Genomic DNA, 17999 nt, shown 5'->3' with positions numbered 1-17999 from the left:
TCTATCAGCTAGCACATTGGCAGAAACATAGTTATTCACCAAATGTAGTTTGTAATGTCTGTACGATAGACAAATGCTTCGTTAGCAGATACTTTTTGAGCATCTTCCGTATGTCAGATGTTGTTCTAGGTGCCAGGAACTCATGCTTCAACAAAGCAAAGCCCTGCCCTGAAAGAGCTTACTTTCTAATGGAGACAGACCTCCATCTTGTAAACAAACAGTATTTATACATCTGGTAACTGGTTCTTAGCACCTGTTATATGCCAGACATCATTTTTCATTCTGGAGGCACAGTAGTAAACTAAATAGATGATGTCTTTGCCCTCTTGGAGCCTTTATTCTAGTGAGATCTGTATAGTATACATATTTTTTAAGAGACCCATGATGCTCAGGTAAAATTCCCAGTACTGTGACCAGAGACAAGTTTTTCGCATGGGTAATCATAGAATGTTGTATAATACGGTTGTTCTCAATCTTTAGCACACGTTAGAATCACCTGAAGGTTTTATTAAAACACAGGTTGCTGGGGCCTGAGAAATTGCATTTTTAACAAGTTCTCAGATGCTGCTGATGCTGCTGATCTGGGTAACATGCTTTGGGAATCACTAGTATAATATCAGGGACATCTGCAGCAGCATCCTTATTGTGTAGTTGCAACAGAATTTGTACAGAGTTGTTCGCTCCAGAGCACAATGGAATAATTCTATGGAATGCCCAAAAGATGCTTAAGGCTTACTGTATAACTCTTATACCTAGAGGAACATTTCCAGCCTGTTCCAAGAAAGGGGTGTTAGAAGGTATCCCTTGAACTCTTCAGTGACAATTTGAGGTTTTAGTTCTTGACACACAGCCTAAGTTCATCTGTTAAACGTTGCTGCTTAAAGGGGTGTTATGTATTCTTGTATTTTTACTTTCAATTTACCTACCCCTTAACACCCCACCCCCACCCCCAGAGACAGTGTTGGAATCTTTTTTTTTCTTTTTCTTCATGAAGATAATATATTAAATGTGAAACTTTTTTTTTTTTTTCAGAACTGTTCGCCAGGTGGCACAGGAGCAGTTCTTTTTAATGTGCACCAGATGTTGCATGGGACACAGGCCTTTACTTTTCTTCATTACTCTGCTCTTCACCGTTTTGGGGGTGAGACATTTTTTAATATACTTATCATTGTGATTCATTCTTGTACATGGAACAGTCAAGAATTTATGGTTTTAGCTTGTATTAAAGTTAGAGCAGTCTATATTTATTTTTTAAATATTAGTAATTTCCCATCCTATGTTAGTCATTTACTCTAGTTAATTCTGGATTTTAAAAAGTGGATTCTGAGCATGGATATGTAAATTCATATTATTCTACTTTATTGTTTCAGAGCACAGCCAGAGAGAGAGCTAAACATTCAGGCGACTACTTTACTCTTTTAAGGCACCTTCTTAATTATGCTTACAATAGTAATATTAATATACCCAATGCTGAAGTTCTTCTCAATAATGAAATTGATTGGCTTAAAAGAATTAGGGTAAGTTGCATTTAATACTGTGTTTATCATCAATAAATACGATATTTTATTAATAGTTTATAGTTTTGAGCATTTTGGTTAAATGAAAAACAAAGAGTAATAAAAAGGACCAAAGAATATACTCTGTGTTGGTGGATATTACTAACTCATGATTCACAGAATGAATGCGTAAGTAGTTTTGTCAAATGCCTTGCTTTAAGACTTGAAACACTGATATTCAGCTTCTTCCATTTTAAAATGGGCCTATTTTGCAAATTTTCATCTTTTAAAAAGTATTCTTGAATTGTTTTCATCAAAAAATGAGTCTGATAGACTAGCACTTAATTTAACTTTTGATCTTAACACCTGATACTTTTTACTTAGAGTTGTATGAGAATTTATTTCCGAAGAGATTGGTATCTTTTAGCCTTCAGATGAGCATTTCTTCTACTAGTTTGTAAAGCCTACTTCTAGAAAGTTCTGAAGAGAAAAAGTCGCTTAGAATGGAAAGATTTGAAGGAATTGCCTCTGTCTAGCTCACTCTTGTTCTGACATCTCACCGCCCTTTCGTAAGTTAGGCATTTGATATTTTTCTTTGGCAGGATGATGTTAAAAGAACAGGTGAAACAGGTGTTGAAGAGACAATCTTGGAAGGCCACCTTGGGGTAACAAAAGAATTACTGGCCTTTCAAACCCCTGAGAAAAAATATCATATTGGTTGTGAAAAAGGAGGTGCTAATCTCATTAAGGTAAGTTCTGTTGGCTTGGTCCTAAGCTGTGTATCGTTAACGTTCTACATGTTTATTAGCAAATCTGTCTGGTTAATTTATGGTATCATGTCTTTGGTGTATTTTCTTTATCATTTCTCTTTTCCACTTTTAAAGAATATAGAGGTTACAGTAACTTTTAAAATATCGTTCCTAAATTTTGTACATGAATAAAATTTCAGTACTGTGTGAAGTAAGTAAGCACTATTTAATTTTTCTGTTTAGAAAATCTGAACTTTTTATCAGACTATTCAGAATGAGACAGACCTCTATTATGTAAGACTGTGCATGTTTACCATGTTTCTTTGATGAGTTTTTTCACATACGTGGTAACTCAAGGAAACAAATAGTATCATTTTAGGACATTTAATTTTTATTCAAAATGAGCTTTGGTACACATGTGATTAAAAGAGTAAATTTACTTAATGTGAATTTTTGTTAAGTGCTACAGTCAAGTCATCCTTGATGAGTTTTTAACCTGAGAAATTGGGTTTGTTTGTTAATTGTAGTAATTAGTGTTTTGAAGTGGGATCTTTTTATTAGAAAATCCAAGTAAGTTTTCTGAAATATAATGAAATCTTGAATTCTGACAATTAATTTAACATTATTTCCTTCCAAGAGACATTTCTTTCTTTAAAAAAAATACACACCCATACGCATATACAACCTCACATGTATTTTTATATAAATATGTATCATTGCTAATACATAATCCGTTTTTCAACTTTGTAGGAATTAATTGATGATTTCATCTTCCCTGCATCCAATGTTTACCTACAGTATATGAGAAATGGAGAACTGCCAGCTGAACAGGCTATTCCAGTCTGTAGTTCACCAGCTACCATTAATGCAGGCTTTGAGTTACTTGTAGCATTAGCTGTTGGCTGTGTGAGGAACCTCAAACAGATAGTAGATTCTTTGACTGAAATGTACTACATTGGCACAGCAATAACTAGTAAGTATTTTAAAATACAAAGTTCTGATGACAGTTCTCTAATGTGTTCAAATTCTGTTTTCCTTTCAGTAAACATCTTCAACTCATGTTTTCCTTTCTTTCAGCAACTAGTATAACATTTAAGACCATTACAAGCAATGAGTCTTAATGTAGAAAAGTTTTCAGATGTTTGTTAAATGTCTTCCTGTAAGTGGTACAAGTATTGAGCAACAAAGTAAATTTCATTTCAGTCAAATCTGGAATAAAATCCAAACTCCAGAATAATAAGCAGTCAAAATAAATTTCAGAGTTCAAACTTAAAAATTCAAATTACATGCGTTGGAAAACCTTTCAGGCCCTCACTTTAGAAGCTCTTTAATGTTATTTTCATATGAGTTCTAAGAGAATCTGGTTTTAAAGATAAGAATGTGAGAAGATAACATTTTAGTGCCCTTGGTCCTCAGTTAATGCTCACATGAAGCCCATGAAATAGACTGTAGACTGTAGATCTTACTGATATAGAACTGAAGCTCAGAAGGGATGAGGGCAATATAAAATGACTGAGACAGCAGAAATAAGAAAGCAAACCACACTGGAGGCTGTTCTGTTTTAGGAGAAAACCATTTATCTGCAAAGCTTAAGAATATAATTGATTATAGTAAATTTTTAAGAACATGTCAAATTATTCTTTGATACGTTGTATTTTGGAATATAAAGACTTTTTAATAACATTTTAGGAGATTCTGATTAAAGTTCTTAAAACGTTAGACAGTTATTCTATCAAATTTGTATATAGTAGGGTGAGGGTTTTTGTTTGTTTGCTTTTAAACAAATCCACACGTTTATTTATTTAGTTTTCAATAAGTTTAAGCCCTCAAGGGGTACAGCAGCACACAGATTCTGTGGCCAATGGCCTTAGCAGGAAGGTTGCTTTGGTATTTGACACGAACCAAGCCACTGTTTCCATGAGCACAAGTTACCTTTCCCCAGATTCTTCTGGTTTTGTTCAGTTTGCCACCAGGAGTCACTGTTGTTCTTTGCTTTGTACACATGAGCACATCTCTTGCCCAAGTAGGATTCAATTTCATCTTGGGCATAAACACCTTCAGTTTTAAGAAGAGGAACCCTCTGGTTTCACAGGATCCTGCTTATAGCCAGCAAAAATAGAGCCTTGGACCACAGCCTTCCAGACCTATTTGCTGTTTTAGAAGTCCTGTTCCCAGCACTCCTCCACAGGCTCCAAGATGGCAGAAAGAGAAAGGCTGCTTGTTTTTAAGTAGTACATTTGTGTGGTAAAAATTTCAAGTACCAGAGAAGGATGTATTCTAAAACATTTTTCCTGCCCATTCCATTCCCCTGGTCCCCTTTGATAGCTGTAACCGTTACCTTCAGTTCATGTCTATCCTCCCAGAATCTCTGAGTATGCAAAATCCACATATAAAATCTTTGTTTATTTGTTTAGTTTTTTAACCACAGATTGGTATGGAGTGCACAGTGTTCTTCACTTTGTTTTCCCCTTAATACATCTGTGATTGTTTCCTATCAACACGTAAATATTTATCTAAATCCATTTATTAGCTATATACCTTTCTACCTTTCAGTTCAATATACTATATAATTTAATTGGTCTTATAGATGATGATATTTACATTGTTTCCAGGTTTATACTAGGTAGAGGGAGATGGGCAGTGATGTACAGTTCTCACAGAACTCAAATCCAGTATCTCGTTAGCTCCTCAAAATAACATGGTGATTATAGGCAAAGCACGTGTTACTCTTATTACTACATTTATTAAGAAGGAAACAGAGGCTTGCGTGAAGATGAAAGAGTTGCTAAGCATCAGAACCTGGATGTGAACCCAGGTGATATCTTAAGATTATTTAAAACTTAGTAAGCTATCATATGTTGATATATTTGTATAACATTTCATGCCAGAAGGAGTTTGAAGGCACTTGAAAAAACATATAAAAGTAGAAGTTAAAGTTCATAATGACTAAGTTATAATAAAGTTAACATGTAGAAATTAGCCTTGTACCATCTTGTGAGACTGCCATAGAAGCAACATCAGATAAAGCATGGGTTCATAGATGGTGGGGTAAAAATCTATATAGTGGTATGTGTTGCTGTGTATCTTCGATTTGTTGAGGGTGAAATGCATGCCTAGAGCACTACTTCAGGTGGCTATAGGAGTAGTGGAATTGGTAATGTTAATTTATCGGCTTAATAAAGTCTAAAGTGGACAAAATGTTTTTATTTGTACTACAAGAATCTCTTGTCTTCTCTCAGCTTGTGAAGCACTTACTGAGTGGGAATATCTGCCACCTGTTGGACCCCGCCCACCAAAAGGATTTGTGGGGCTGAAAAACGCTGGTGCTACTTGTTATATGAATTCTGTGATTCAGCAACTCTACATGATTCCGTCCATTAGGAATGGTATTCTTGCAATTGAAGGCACAGGTAGTGATGTAGATGATGATATGTCTGGGGATGAGAAGCAGGACAACGAGGTAAATTTTATTTAGCATTTTTGTTTTCTGTGTTTGAAGTTCTGATACGAGATACTGTTGTTCTCTTAGAAAGCGTTAGACTTTCACTGGACCTGTTGGCAAATATTTGAAAATAAAGCTAGAATCTCCCGGCACAGACTGCTACCTCGACATAGTGCTCACTACCTACTAGACTTGCAACTACAGTTAGTTTTTATGATAGTTTATATGTTTTACAGCAACAGTTAATGTACTCACTTTTGGGGGTTTGGTATAATTTAGAGTTTGTATAATGATAAGAATCTTCATTTTTAGTAATAGTCTAAATTATATTTTTACTTTTCTGTTTGATATTTTAATTATGTATCTCCATTTATTTATGCCAAGATATGTGCTATGCCAGTTTCATTGTCTGTGCTTGCTTTTAGATTACTTTTGCATTTCTCCCAGATCATAACTATTTTTGCTTAGGAAACAAACTTCTACTTGTAACAAAATTTAGGCTCCTACCAAGTATGCAATGCAGAATAAAGCTGTGAAAAAATTAGGTTGTAGTGGTGGATCAGAGTTGACATAACTATGGCATGGTTCTTTAAAGAAGAGGCTATGGCCAGATTTAAGCTGTGGTCATGTTTGTGTCCACCCTGTATTTCTTTGTTTTTATTTGACCTTTTCCCACTCATGGTGTTGTGTTGGTGAGAGGTGAAGAGAGAAGCCAGAGCATGCTCTGATTGTAGTAAATATCTTAAATGGTTCTTTTCTCATTCCCTCTCTTCAGTCACCGAACTATTTTGCTCTGAGGTAGTTTATCACTTACAGGGAGGGCTTCTGAAACATACTCTAGACCCCAACTCTTCCCTAGGTCTGCTGAACCGCATCATCCAGGGATTGGGGTCTGAGCATTTTTACTTTTTTAAGAAGTTTCATAGGCATTGCTCACACCATATACCTGGTTAAGAACCACTGCTCTGGGTGAAAATTGGAGTTCAGATTCTAGTTCTGTGATTCATCACTTCTCTAGGTTGTTGAGTTAAGCACAGTAGAGATAGCTAATTGTGCCAGCAGACAAAGTATGATACAGTTCAAATAAGGTGTCTCAACTTTGCTCTCATGGTACCCTCTGCTCTGTGTTGTTTCGGCACCCCATTGCACTGTGGGGTATTTTGGTTTTGGTTTTTTGCCTGTGTGCTTTTTTCCTTCCCTAGACTAAGTTTCTCGTGGGCAGGGACTGGACATTGTCTATTTCTACATCCACGTCCCACACAGAGTTCTGCAGCCACCATTCTCTTTCCATCTCTATGAATTTGACTATTCTAGGTACCTCATATAAGTGGAATCATACCATATTTGTTTTTTTGTGACTGGCTTGTTTGACTTAACGTAACGACCATTTCATAGCATGTGTCAGAATTTCCTTTCTTTTAAAGGCTGAATAACATTCCTTTGAATATATATACCACATTTTGTTTATCCATTTATTCATCAGTGGACATTTGGGTTGCTTCCACCTTTTTGTGGGGGGTGGTGCACACGGCGCGGCCTGCGGGATCTTAGTTCCCGACCAGGGATCGAACCCGCTTCCCCTGCATTGGGAGCACAGAATCTTAACCACGGGACCGCCAGGGAAGTCCCTGATTCCACCTTTCGGTGGAATTCAAAATTGTGAATAATGCTGCTCTGAACATGAGTATACAAATATCTCTTCAGGACCTTTCTTGAAGTTCTTTTGGGTGTTTTACCCAGAAGTGGAATTGCTGGATCATTTGATAGTTTTATTTTTAATTTTTTTAGGAACTGTTTTCTACAGTGGCTGCACCATTTTACATTTCCCACCAACAGTGTGCAAGGGTTCCAATTTCTTTGCACAGAACTTTTTCATTTTCATGAGGTCCAGTATGTCTCTATTCTTTCGTTGCCTGTGCATTTGGTGTCATACCCGATAAATCATTGTCAAATCCAATGTCATGAAGTTTTTGCTCTATGTTTTAGGAGTTTCATAGTTTTAGCTCTTACATTCAAATCTTTGATCTGTATTGAGTAAATTTTTGTGTATAGTGTTAGGGAAAAGTCCAACCTTATTCCTTTGCATATGGATATCTAGTTTTTCCAGCACCATTTGTTGAAGAGTACTACTAATCTTAATACGTATATTGTATTGAATGTTTACAAGTCCGAGCACTCTATATACATTGTCTCATGTAATCCTCACAACAGCTACATGAAGAATGTGTTAACCCATTTACACATGAGGCACTTAATTGCTCAAAGTTACTTAGCTTATAAGTAGCAAAGCCTGCATTTGTGTCCAGTTCAGTCTAAGTTAATCACTTTACTGTATTTTGCTATATTTACCTACCTCTACGATACTTAGTGAGGGTTATTCCTTTATGACAACTCTTAGTGAAAGGGGTGGGGATATAAACACTGATATTGTAAACTAAAATTTATAAATTGAAAGTTAAGTGCTTTGGAAATAAATAGAAGTACAGGTGATTTGTTCACTAATCGTTTAGCATTTGTCTCAACATATTTTTACTCTACTTTGAAGTTAGGTTAGCTCATTAATGATAACTTTTGGTTTCTAGAGCAATGTTGATCCCAGAGATGATGTATTTGGATACCCTCAACAATTTGAAGAGAAACCAGCATTAAGTAAAACAGAAGATAGGAAAGAGTACAATATTGGTGTTCTAAGATACCTTCAGGTCATCTTTGGTCATTTAGCTGCTTCTCGACTACAGTACTATGTGCCCAGAGGATTTTGGAAACAGTTCAGGTAAAATATGGATGAATAGTAATTGGGATACTGCTTAAACCTTTATGACTATCTCATGACACTAACATTAAACTTCTAAAACCTATACTGGAAGGCACTTTTATGTTTAATATTTAAGCAGTAGTAATAATCAAACTTTACTTCGTAGTTAGGTTTGTTTTCTCATTGTCCCCAAAGGAGGTAGAAAGTGTCATAGTAAGAGGCAGCATTCTTTAGTCTCTTAAGATGTTAATAATTTTTTATTTTGAAAGCTTCTACTATTTACATAAGTAGGGAGAAGAGTATGAACCCTTATGTATTCATCACTCAACTTCAACAGTTGTCAACTCATGGCCAATCTTATTTAATCTACACTGCCATCTACTTTTTAGATTGTTTTGAAGCAAATACATAATTTCATCCATAAGTGTGTCAGTGTGTATCTCTAACGTCTTTTTTTTAACATGACCATGATACTATTATCATGTCTTATAAAAATTCCTTAATATCCTTGTCAATGTCTGATTTTACCCAATTACCTCATAACTGTTTTTTACTATAAATTTTTTGAAATCATGATCCAAGTGAAGTCCATATGCTGCAGATGTTGACTTGACTCTTTAGTCTCTTCTAGTCTTTTTTCACCCTTGTAGTTATTTGTTTGGGAGAAAAAAAAAAAACAGGTAGTTAGCTCTGTAAATTTTCCCATCTGGATTTTATTGATGGGATCCCTGTGGTGTTTTCTGTTTTCCTCAGTCCCCTGTATGTCATATAAATAGGTAGTGAGATCTAGAGGCTTGATCAAATTCAGGTGTGATTTTTCTTTTTTGGAGTGGATAGACAAGGCTTTCGTAGGTGACAACGATGACCTCAGTGAGAAGTACATAATGTCTGTCTGTCTGTCTTATAATAGCCATTGATCATCATTGCCTAAATGCAGCATTTCATCAGGATTACATAATGGCAACATTCTAATTTTATCATTCTTTCATTTATTAGCTAGAGGAGATCTATAAAGGAAAACTTCCCCATAGCAACTCTTTGGCTATTCTAATGTACAATTTTATAGGAAAGGTGCGATAAATACGTTGGGTTTTGTTGTTGTTGTTAATTTTTTTAAAAATCTTCGATTATGGCTTGATCTTATTTCTCTGGCTTCATTTATTTCATTTTTTTTATCATCGCCTATCATGTCGTGCACTGTGCTAAAATACTGTAGTACAACCACATATCTGTACTGTGTATGAGAATGCTATAATCTTTCATAACATTGGGTTTTTTAAATAATAATACTTTTTTTTTTTTTTTTTTTTTTTTCTGTTTTTTGGCCACACTGCACAGCTTGTGGGATCTTAGTTCCCCAACCAGGGATTGAACCTGAGCCCTTTGCATTGAAAGCACGGAGTCCTAACCACTGGACAACCAGGGAATTCCCTTAAACAATACTCCTTAGAATCCCTTCAAGGTATCTCCCAGACAGCTGAGAGCAGGGGAAGCAATGGGTCACCTGACACTGCCACTCTCGTCCACCTTCCCTGCTTCAATCAGAGCAGCTCCCCTTTTACCTACAAGGATACTACTTAGATTTCTCTTGAAACCACTGTTTTATAATACAGTGACCTCCCTGTGACTCACCGTATAAATTCCTCTAACTAGGCCCCCTACTTAATCCATACTTATTGCTTGCATGCACCACCCTGCTTCCCAGCTCTGCTTTTGCTCTTTTGGTCCCATCACCTCTCAACACCTCTCATCTTCCTCTCTGACTATTCCTGTTCTCATTCTTTCTCTAGCTTGTCTCGTCTCTGCCATAAGGCTTTTAGCATTTCTGTTCTTCCTCTTCCAAATTACTCTCAAGCTTTTTGAGCTTTTGTCTTAAAATTTGTCATTCAGTTATAGTTATTGCTTATCTTATAATGCACTTGAATTTTTGACTTCTCAATTAATTACTCCCTATGCTAGTGGAGCTCGCAGTTTGTCTAGACTAGCACTTTTGGATTATCCACGCTTTAGACACATAATATACTGTAGATACATGTGGGTTCGTTAACCACATTTCCCACCCCCGATTTTTTATATTGAATAATTTCAAACCAACAGAAAAGGTAAAGTAGTATAATAATCACCTTTATGATATATAGTCTTTACCCAAATTTACCAATTGTTAATATTTTGCCATATTTACTTATATGTATACTTGGGTTTTGGTTTTTGTTTGTTTTTTCTAAACGAGTTAATAGTTGCAAATATGACACTTTAACCCCCCTACATGCTTCAACATGTATCCTCTAAGAATAAGGACATTTTCCTACGTAGTGTTTAATACAATTATCACATGCATGAAATTTAATATTTAGTAACGCCTGATATTCATCAATATGTATTTCAGTTTCCCCAAAATATTCTAGTTTTTTTTTTTTCCAATTCCAGACTGGTATCCTAGAAGAAATCACAAGAATTTGGTTGTTACCTCTTTAGTCTTCTCTAAAATAATCTCCCTAACTTGTCATGACCTTTATGGTACTTCCTTGATTTGTGTGATTATTTCCCCATGATTAGATTCAAGTTAAACTTTTTGGCAAGAAAACTACATAGGTGATGATGTTATATGCTTCTCATTGCATTGCATTCAGAGGCACATGGTATCAGTTTATCTGATTATTGGTGACGTTAGCTTTGATCCCTTGGTGTCTTAACAAATCTCTTCATTGTAAAATATCTTTTAACAAGTGATATATTTGATTTCGAATTCACTATATGCAAATTTAACAGCTGAAATGTAATTAGGCTGAGATTATTTGCTACATAGTAAAAGTGTTACAAAGGAGTTTATTAAAAGACAGTTCCTCTTGCATACTTAAAATACATTTGTCATATCTGTTGCTTGAATGAATTCACTTATATTCTCAATGTATATTACTCTATAATACAAAATTAGATGTCATAGTTTCCAGCAGTGCCTAGGTTTTATTAGTATCACTTCTCATTTTGTCATTCACATAATTGTTATTTTCTTTTCTCGGGATTGATTTGCCTAATTTAAATCCTCAGATTATTCAAAAGAGATGAACTGTAAAACAAGTCAAACCTTTCTCTTTTCGATCAGAAAAGTCAATTTAATTAAGAGTAAATATTATCTTTGCACTGTATCTGTAACCCAAATTTAAGCAAAATTAAAGAAATGAAGTAGTAATTATCTACGTAAGAGTGAGATCAGCCACCCAATTTTAACAGCATCTTCAGTTGGATTCAAAATGCATGCTTATACTATATTACCTACAGAAACCATCCTTCCTGGAGCTATACTGTCCATCCAGCCACACCAGTAGTTTCATGGTATTTCTTCCCCACTGAAGTACCACTTTTACTATGAATCTCACTATCTTCCCCACAGCAATCGATACATAAACGGCATTTGTTTTTTTCTACTTCCTGTAGTTGAGGAATAAAATCTCAGTTTTTGTGGTGTCATTCGTGGTTGTATTGCTTTTTTCCTGAAAAATATATTGTATATATTGTTTTGGGAGCGTTGCACATTACATATTTTACTCCATTCATTTCTTAGGCTTTGGGGTGAGCCTGTTAACCTTCGTGAACAACATGATGCTTTAGAATTTTTTAATTCATTGGTGGATAGTTTAGATGAAGCTTTGAAAGCCTTAGGACACCCAGCTATGCTAAGTAAAGTTTTAGGAGGTTCCTTTGCTGATCAGAAGATTTGCCAAGGCTGCCCACATAGGTAAGTGCTAATTTCATACTTAAAGTGTATGTTGTACTGTTTATTTTTACTATTAGTTATATACAAAAGTGAAGTACGCTACCGATTACTAAATACCAGAGGCTGGATGAATTACATATTGCACATACCTTACTACTGTGGGGGGGGTTGTTTGTTTTCTCATTTTATTACAATGAAGTTTAACAGTACAGAAAAGTCTCAATGAACTTTATGGGTCTGTTTGTTTTTGTCAAATAATATTTGGTTCCTTTAACTCCACCTAAGCTCTTACTATTTCGTACTCTTACACGTTCTTATGTATGATCATGCCTAAGAAAATAAAATGGCATTTTGCATAGCTACAGGTATTGCTTACGAATTTGCCCTTTATCTTAGAATTAAAATAGTTATAATATTGTAAATATGTTAAGTTTAGAAGATGACAAGCATGGAGCACTATTTCCTATACAAATGAAATACTGACTTTTTGATAATAGAATAGCATTGATTACTGTCATTGTCTTTAAGGTATGTTTCCCACACAGAACCTTTATAGCAAAAGTTGACTAAACAAATTGGTTTTGGGGGTTTTTTTTGTTTTTTGGTTTTCTTAAAGGGGAAGTTGATTAAGGGCTCTTATTGAAAATAGTTAAATAACTATTAAAGTTCATTAGTGATAGATACACGTTTATGCCTATTGTATGGAAGTTTTACTTTGGAACTTCTCTTGTATGTTGTCAATTAATGTTGGTTTGAAATCCCTTCTCACCAGACAATCACAGTAGGATAGTATTTTCTGCAAGTCTAAACAGCATATGCAGTCATAGGTTGTGTGTGTATGTGCTTTATTTTTGAACACAGGGAAATGATTGAGGGAGTGCTAATACTATATGTAAATGTTAAACTGCTCATTCTGAATGAGGCCATAAAATTGTTTGCATAGACTAGGCAACTTTTTTTTTTCCTTAATGTCTTTATTGGAGTATAATTGCTTTACAATGGTGTCTTAGTTTCTGCTGTATAACAACCGTAAATCAGCTATACGTATACATATATCCACATATCCCCCCCAGGTGGTCACAAAGCACCAAGCTGATCTCCCTGTGCTATGCGGCTGCTTCCCACTAGCTATCTATTTTACGTTTGGTAGTGTATATATGTCCATGCCACTCTCTCGCTTCGTCCCAGCTTCCCCTTCCCCCTCCCCGTGTCCTCAAGTCCATTCTCTAGTAGGTCTGTGTCTTTATTCCCGTCTTGAGACTGGGCAACTTTTGATCCTTTTGAAAGACCTTGTGCATTAGGTGGACAATAAAATTGTCATTTTAACCTCCTGTTTTTAATTACTGATAAAAATAAAATTTTCTGGTCATCTGTTTTGGTCAGATTTTCTTGGTTTGTTTTAGATAGTTTTCAAAATTATTTGGAAATTATTGATTTTCTTTGCCAAGTGAAAATGTCCAGAGAGCATGATCTTAAGTAAAATCCCTAAAGTTCAAATACCTATTCCACAACTAAATTAGCCTTGTTATATGCTGGAAGGTTACACAAAGGGTCCTGAGACAATCTGTTTTAGGGTATTTATTTATCAAGAGCAGGGGTTAACAAACTATGGACCATAGGTCAAATCCAGCCCTGCATCTGTTTTTGTAAAGTTTTCTTGGAACATACTCCTTTACTTACTGTCTGACCGCTTTCACTATAACAGCAGAGTTGAGTAGTTGCCATAGGGACCTCATGGCCCCAAAAAGCCTGTAATATTTACTATCTGGCCTTTTTACAGAAAAACTTTGCTGACTTCTCAGCTTCAAATGTCCTAGTTTTTAACTGGAATCATAAAATCTAATTTTTCTTTTCTCTTCTGTGGGCTGTTCCCCAGTTATAGTAACAGTTTGCTTAATACTTCATATTCCATTCATGTCACTTATAAATGCCTTTATTTGTGTACCTTTTCCCCTAACAAAATTGAAAAGCCCTAAATATGGGGGGCTGTCTTAAACATTGACTATCCCACGGGGCTTTAAACGTGGTAGGCACTCAGTGTATTTGTTGAGTGAATTAATTTAATGGTTGAGAATGAATTCCTCACATCCCATGTTCTAAATGCATGAATATGTCTCACCAGAAATCTGAAAATTCCTTTGGTAGAAAATTGCCACAAGGTGGGATTGTGGCTCCTATTCACATTGCTTATCCCGTATTCATTTGTGTGTTCAAACTTGTGCTTTAGTAAGGTTTCCATTATAGAAGAGGAGAAACATTTAAAAATTCAGCTCATTAATAGATCTAAACAGATGATGGCAGAAGCAGCATGGTAGACTATAAAGAGATTGAGCTGTGAAACCAGACAGAGCTAGCTTGAAAACACCATTTCACCTAGTAATCTTGACCAAATTCACATTCTGAACCCCACTTCCCTCATTTCTGACGTGGAGATGGTGATAGAGAAATATTTGTCATGAAGACAAAGCACCTGTTATGTGTAGTGTGTAAACAACCTAATGTATGCCCAGCAGAGGATAAGTGACCCATAAATGGTAACTGTCATTTATTGGTAACATTTTATGACTTATGGGTTTTGTGTTATAAAAATTGCAACAGTAGTTTTCATTGAGTCCATAACTAAATAAGATGTTTAGAAAACTAAGGAATAAATTCTCTTTGATCATTTCTTAAATAATATCTTTAGATACGAGTGTGAAGAATCTTTTACGACTTTGAATGTAGACATTAGAAATCACCAAAATCTTCTTGATTCTTTGGAACAATATGTCAAAGGAGATTTATTAGAAGGTGCAAATGCTTATCATTGTGAAAAATGCAATAAAAAGGTATGAATTGCCCAGTTTTATTTAAAATAATTATGATTACATTTAATGGGTTTGGAAGAATGGTTGTTTTTGTTTGTTCTCAAAATTCACCCTCTTTATTCCCTACCCTGCTTTGTTATAGTGGTAACAGAGTAGTTAAGATAACTGACTTAAAGGTCTGTCAGGTAAAGATGATTGAGAGAAAGGTTTGTCAGGTAAAGACAATTGAGAGAAAATAGTGCCAGAAGGGCTAGGGAAAACAGGTAAAGATAAGAGTGAATCACTTTAGAGGTCATAGTAGCTTAATATCAGTCTCTTATCTGAGTTACACAGGCATTTTTCATCCATATTCAACCAACCTGCTCTTGAACTCCTCAAAGCTACAGAGCTCATAGAGGAAAACATTTCTCCTCTCATGTCCAGAGTTGCTACCCAAGACCAAGAAGTTTGCTGAAGCCAAACCGTTAATTACTTTATTTAGCCACAAAAGATTTCTTCTACCACCTGCGTGTTTTAAACCACTTGGATCAGATTTTTAGACTTACTTGATTGGTTTTTGCCTGTGGGCATTTAACAGTTCTTTAGGAGAGACAATTTACACATACATATGGGAAATAATGTGTATTTTTCTGGGCTCCCAAGCCCTCTCACCTGTAAGTCACCTGTATTGTTTTGACTTTACATACCACTTAGAGAGGTATTAAAATCTAGAGGTTGAGGGCTTCCCTGGTGGCGCAGTGGTTGAGAGTCCGCCTGCCGATGCAGGGGACACGGGTTCGTGCCCCAGTCCGGGAAGATCCCACATGCCGCGGAGCGGCTGGGCCCGTGAGCCATGGCCGCTGAGCCTGCGTGTCCGGAGCCTATGCTCCGCAACGGGAGAGGCCACAACAGTGAGAGGCCCGCATACCGCAAAAAAAAAAAAAAAAAAAATCTAGAGGTTGAGATCATGAACTGTAAAGCCATACTCCCTGCCGCTCCCAGCTCTGAGACTTGAGGCAAGTTCTCTCTCTACTACTCCTAATTCTCATCCTTAAGTTTCAGGGTTGGGAGGGTTGTGAGGATTAAACATGTTACTACTTGGACAGCATCATATAACTTGGTACCTAATTGCCCAATAAATATTAGCTGCTGCTATTATATTTCTATAGTTTGCTCACAGCAAACTTCATTAAAATAACAGTAAATATCAAACAAGTAATAATGGTTAGATAGTACTTCCAGTATAGAAATCAGACAGCAAATAATGTGTATATCGCTAATTTTTGCAAGTTGTAGCAAAAGGCATCAGCTGCTTCGTATTAGTTTTAGTGAACATTTTAAAAATATCAACCGACAAATGCTCTGATTATGTTCATTATCATGTATTTGTTTATACTTAAAATTTCAGATTAATCCTGAGAATTTAATAGTAAAGTTTTAAATTTTGTGTTTTTTTGCAGTGGATTATGAGAGAACATCTAGTAATTTGCTCTGTTCATTTTAGGTTGATACTGTAAAGCGCTTGCTTATTAAAAAATTACCTCCTGTTCTTGCTATCCAACTAAAACGATTCGACTATGACTGGGAAAGAGAATGCGCAATCAAGTTTAATGATTACTTTGAATTTCCTCGCGAACTGGACATGGAACCTTACACCGTTGCTGGTGTTGCAAAGCTGGAAGGAGATAACGTAAACCCAGAGAGTCAGTTGATACAACAGAATGAGCAGTCTGACAGTGAGCCAGCAGGAAGCACGAAATACAGACTTGTGGGGGTGCTTGTACACAGCGGTCAGGCGAGCGGGGGACATTACTACTCTTACATCATTCAAAGGAACGGAGGAGATGGCGAGAGAAATCGCTGGTATAAATTTGATGATGGAGATGTAACTGAATGTAAAATGGATGACGATGAAGAAATGAAAAACCAGTGTTTTGGTGGAGAGTACATGGGAGAAGTATTTGATCACATGATGAAGCGCATGTCATACAGGCGCCAGAAAAGGTGGTGGAATGCTTATATACTTTTTTATGAACGATTGGACACAATAGACCAAGGTGATGAGTTGATAAGGTATATATCAGAGCTTGCTATCACCACAAGACCCCATCAGATTATTATGCCATCAGCCATTGAGAGAAGTGTACGGAAACAGAATGTGCAGTTCATGCATAACCGAATGCAGTACAGTATGGAATATTTTCAGTTTATGAAAAAACTGCTTACATGTAATGGTGTTTACTTAAATCCTCCTCCAGGTAAGTATCAAGAATTTAGCTTCTTAGTAATAAAGCATACCTCTTCTTTTACTTGCAGGGTTTCTTAGCAGGCATCAACATGTTTGTTTTCTTTCTTTTTGGTTGTTAGAAAGTTGTGTTTCAGATGACTGTTACCTTTGAGCGGTATATATTGTCTTGCCATTTAGAGACAGAGGAGCTTTTGTTTGTTACAACAGTTTGGTTTTTTTACTCAAGCATTAGTTGAAGGGTGCTTTACTGAGCTACTAAGAATTATTTCATAAGTAGCCCAGGGGTTTTAACATAGGACTTGGAAAATTGTTGATAATGCAGATTTGTTTTTGAAAATGAAAATGGGGCTTGAGCACAGAAATTTGTTCGACTATTTTTTAATCTACATTTTATTTTTAGGGCAAGATCACCTGTTGCCTGAAGCAGAAGAAATCACTATGATTAGTATTCAGCTTGCCGCTAGGTTCCTCTTTACCACAGGATTTCACACCAAGAAAGTAGTCCGTGGCTCTGCCAGTGATTGGTACATTGCTTTGAATTTTCATTCCTATTGTTACTGGCATTAGGTTTGGTTCTTTAATATACTGCTTTATTTTTTCCAAGCCATGATAATCTCATTTCAGATTTGGAATGCAGAATTTAAAAAATCTTGGTAGCAATAGTGAGAGAAATCATATTTAAATAATTACTGAGTGGTGGGATGAATTGGGAGATTGGGATTGACATATATACATTAATATGTATAAAATAAATAACTAATAAGAACCTGTATAAAATAAATAAATTTTAAAAAATAATTACTGAGAT

At 35.8% G+C, this 17999-nt stretch overlaps 1 protein-coding gene and 1 pseudogene across 4 annotated transcripts in view; one reads left to right on the top strand and one right to left on the bottom strand.

The window, feature by feature from the left end:
• Nucleotides 1-17999, top strand: part of USP9X (ubiquitin specific peptidase 9 X-linked) — a 133889-nt gene that overhangs the window by 99535 nt on the left and 16355 nt on the right. For all 3 annotated transcript variants that reach the window (XM_081222648.1, XM_081222646.1, XM_081222647.1), the window contains 10 exons: nt 1033-1141; nt 1371-1517; nt 2099-2245; nt 2996-3218; nt 5485-5705; nt 8270-8460; nt 12005-12178; nt 14844-14985; nt 16448-17201; nt 17592-17715. In XM_081222648.1, coding sequence (XP_081078774.1) covers nt 1033-1141; nt 1371-1517; nt 2099-2245; nt 2996-3218; nt 5485-5705; nt 8270-8460; nt 12005-12178; nt 14844-14985; nt 16448-17201; nt 17592-17715 — 2232 coding nt within the window. The remainder of the gene's footprint in view (nt 1-1032; nt 1142-1370; nt 1518-2098; nt 2246-2995; nt 3219-5484; nt 5706-8269; nt 8461-12004; nt 12179-14843; nt 14986-16447; nt 17202-17591; nt 17716-17999) is intronic.
• Nucleotides 4064-4482, bottom strand: LOC308608836 (large ribosomal subunit protein eL33-like; annotated as a pseudogene). The gene has a single exon. The product of its transcript is annotated as a large ribosomal subunit protein eL33-like (transcript).

This window comes from Mesoplodon bidens (genome assembly GCF_964165515.1).
Source record: "Mesoplodon bidens genome assembly, chromosome: X".
NCBI lineage: Eukaryota > Metazoa > Chordata > Mammalia > Artiodactyla > Ziphiidae > Mesoplodon > Mesoplodon bidens.
The sequence above is the reverse complement of the archived record's forward strand: the minus strand, read 5'-3'. Positions and strand labels throughout refer to the sequence as shown.